Here is a 3,286-nt window from a genome sequence, read left to right as displayed (position 1 = left end):
CGGGGCGGTGAGGAGCGGCCATGCGTGGGGCCGAGTGGCCACGGGCGTACCTGGAGGGGGCCGGGGGCTCTCCGCCCACGGGTATCGCACCACAGCCAGGTGGCCCTTCGCGAAACCCGCCGGGTGGGTGCCCTTAGGCCGCATGGTGCCACCAGTGCCCCCCAGCAGCTCCCCCACACCCCCACGGCAGGGCGTCCTGCCGGGAAACTGCCGCCTGGCTCCGGGCCGTGCGAGGGTCTTCAACGCAGGAAATGATGTAACTAAAATTCAAGAATTTTTGCGGGGGGAGGTAATAGGATTTACTTTCTTTAACGCGGAGGTCCCGAACGGCGTCCCCGCGGAAAGGGAGGACGACCCGAGCGAAACAGCCCCGGTTAGACGCCACCAGATTAGAAACTGCTCTGGGAACCAGTAGCGCCCGGTGCGTTGTTCCCAAGCCATCAACGTAGCCAAGAGGGACCGAACGGCACATCCGAGCGGCGTGGCCGCGGCCCTCCCCCGGGCGCTGCGGGCGGGGGCTGCGGGGGCACCGGGCTGCGGCCCCGGGGGCGGCGGGGCCGGTCGAGCCCCCACGACGGCTGCGGGGAGGGGGGGGAGGGTGGAAACCTCCCGGTCGCGACGGTCCGGCTCGGAGATTGCTGTTGGTATTCACTTTAAAAGAGCTTGAATGGGACTTTTTTTTTTTTTGACTTTTTTTTCTTTTTCTTTTTTTTTTTTTTTTAAGCCAAAGCTTTGTTGTGCTAAACTAGTTGGACGAGTTAGGGTGTCGCTGCTCCCGATTGCTCTGGCCAATGGAACCCGATCCACCCTGCTGTGCGTAAGAGCGCAATTAAGGATTTAACCAAGCCTATGCTGCGCCCCAGCCAGCAGTCTGCCGGAGACAGACAGAGCGCCGCAGCCTCCTCCCCCAGACATGTCTGCTTAGACCCGAGCAGCCCCGGCAGCCAGCCCCAGCCCGCCGCCGGCTCCGAGCTATGACAGGAGTATTTGACAGAAGGGTCCCCAACATCAGATCCGGCGACTTCCAGGCTCCTTTCCAGACGGCCGCAGCCATGCACCACCCGTCCCAGGAATCTCCCACTTTACCCGAGTCCTCGGCTACGGATTCCGACTACTACAGCCCGGCGGGGGGAGCCCCGCACGGCTACTGCTCGCCTACCTCGGCTTCCTACGGCAAAGCGCTCAACCCTTACCAGTATCAGTACCACGGCATGAACGGATCTGCTGGGAACTATCCTGCCAAAGCCTATGCAGACTACAGCTACGCCAGCCCCTACCACCAGTACAGCGGGGCTTACAACCGCGTACAGAGCTCCGCCAGCCAGCCAGGTGAGAACCGGGGGCCGGGGGCGTGCGGGGAGCTGCAGCGGCCGTGGGGAGGCTGGGACAGAGCGCCCCGGCAGATCCCTGCCCCGTGGAGCGCGGGGAATGTAGCTTTCCCTGAACCACGGGGTGAAATAAATTAAAAAAAAAAAAAAAGGGAAAGAAAGAAAAAGAAAGAAAAAAGGGGTGGCGGAATTAAAGACAGAAAAAAAAAAAAAGTAGAAAGCTGGGTCTAGTTTTCCTGACCAGCCCGCACGATCCAAAAGACAAATCCTAGGACTAAGTGCTTTAGAGAAGCAAACGTCGGTCAGCTGCCCCTGGGCCCCCGCGGCTGCCTCCCTCCTCCTCCCCCCCGCAGGAAAAGGGGGGAAAATAGCCGAGCCTTGTTGCGTTTCTGAAACTCAGGTTCGCGGTGGCAAAGAAAGTTTCCTTCCCCCTGTGCTGGAGGGGCGGGGGAGGAGACTTGGGAGGGGGAGCCCAGCCGCGGCGGGGCTGCGAAGCCGGGAGGGGTTTTTTAATCAGAAAGCGCCGCGTTTTTAGGGCTTTCCATTTACTTCTTTGTAAGTTGTTGTTGGGGGTAAAAAAATGAAAAGAAAAAAAAAAAGAAAAAAAAAGAAAAAAAAAGAGGGAAAAAAAAAAAAAAAACAAGAAGAAAGGGACAGAACGAAAATAAAGCAAGCCCGTAGGAAGCCGAGCGGTTGGGGCTTGGCTGGGGCGAGCGCGGCCGCGGCGGCGCTTGGGGACATGCCGGCGGCGGCGGGGGAAGGCGCGGGCGTGCGGGGGAAGCGGTGGGTGCCCTGGGTATGTCTCCGTTCCGAGCCGCCCTCTTTCCCAGCAAGGCACCGATAATCCTCCTAAATCCCGCGGCGGGCGCGCAGGGCCTCGCGCTGCCGCCCGCGCCGCGTTGCGCGCCCGGCGCCGCCGTCCTCGGGGGCGGTGGCGGGGAGGCGGAGGAGTGCCGGGGGTGGCGGAGGCCCGGCGCGGAGGGACCGGACCCCCCCTTCCTCCCTGACGCCACGCCGCGGGGAGCCGGCGGAGGGTGCGCGGGAGCCCCGGGAGGAGCCGCGGGGGCCCGTCGGGCCGGCGCCGCTGCGCGGCCCTGCCCTGCCCGGCCCGGCCCGGCCCGCGGGCGGGAGGCCGGCGGCGCAGGTTGCGCGGAGCGGAGCGGAGCCGTGTCCCGCGCCTTAACGTCTGCGTCTGTGTCTCTCTCCCGCCCTTGCGCCCGTGCAGAGAAGGAGGTGGCGGAGCCCGAGGTGAGGATGGTGAACGGCAAACCAAAGAAAGTGCGCAAACCCCGGACTATTTATTCCAGCTTTCAGCTGGCGGCGTTGCAGAGGAGGTTTCAGAAGACCCAGTACCTCGCCCTGCCCGAGCGGGCCGAGCTGGCCGCCTCCCTGGGGCTCACGCAGACACAGGTACCGCTCTCGGCTCGGCCCGGCGGGGCACAGAGCTGCGGATCCCCCCGGCGCGGCGGGAAGGGCCGGATCGGGCCCCGCGGAGGGTCCGGGAGGGCGGCGGGCAGCGGGTCCCTTCGTAGCCGCGGAGCGCCGGGTTGCCAGGCGGGCATTAATGGTGTCGGCTTCCCTCCCACCCCCCCTCCTTCTTTCCTCTCCTCCCGCCCCCCTCCCAGGTGAAAATTTGGTTTCAGAATAAAAGATCCAAGATCAAGAAGATCATGAAGAACGGGGAGATGCCTCCGGAGCACAGCCCCAGCTCCAGCGACCCCATGGCCTGCAACTCTCCACAGTCGCCTGCGGTTTGGGAACCCCAGGGCTCGTCCCGCTCCCTCAGCCACCATGCCCACGCACACGCTCACCCTCCAAACTCCAACCCGTCCCCTGCATCCAGCTACCTGGAGAGCTCCGCTTCCTGGTACCCCGCTGCCAACTCCATCAACTCCCACCTCCAACCCCACGGCTCCCTACAGCACCCGTTAGCGCTGGCCTCTGGGACAATTTATTAG

General features: G+C 63.7%; 1 protein-coding gene across 1 annotated transcript; it reads left to right on the top strand.

Moving 5' to 3' along the window:
• Positions 1-849: 849 nt before the first annotated feature.
• DLX5 (distal-less homeobox 5) lies at positions 850-3,286 on the top strand (the record flags this gene model as incomplete). The annotated part of the gene is given in 4 exon segments (XM_082479560.1): positions 850-885; positions 888-1,329; positions 2,554-2,738; positions 2,954-3,286. Coding segments are annotated over 4 exon segments (996 nt in total).

Source organism: Vanellus vanellus (assembly GCF_965231255.1).
Source record: "Vanellus vanellus genome assembly, chromosome: 2".
Classification (NCBI taxonomy): Eukaryota; Metazoa; Chordata; class Aves; order Charadriiformes; family Charadriidae; genus Vanellus; species Vanellus vanellus.
The sequence above is the reverse complement of the archived record's forward strand: the minus strand, read 5'-3'. Positions and strand labels throughout refer to the sequence as shown.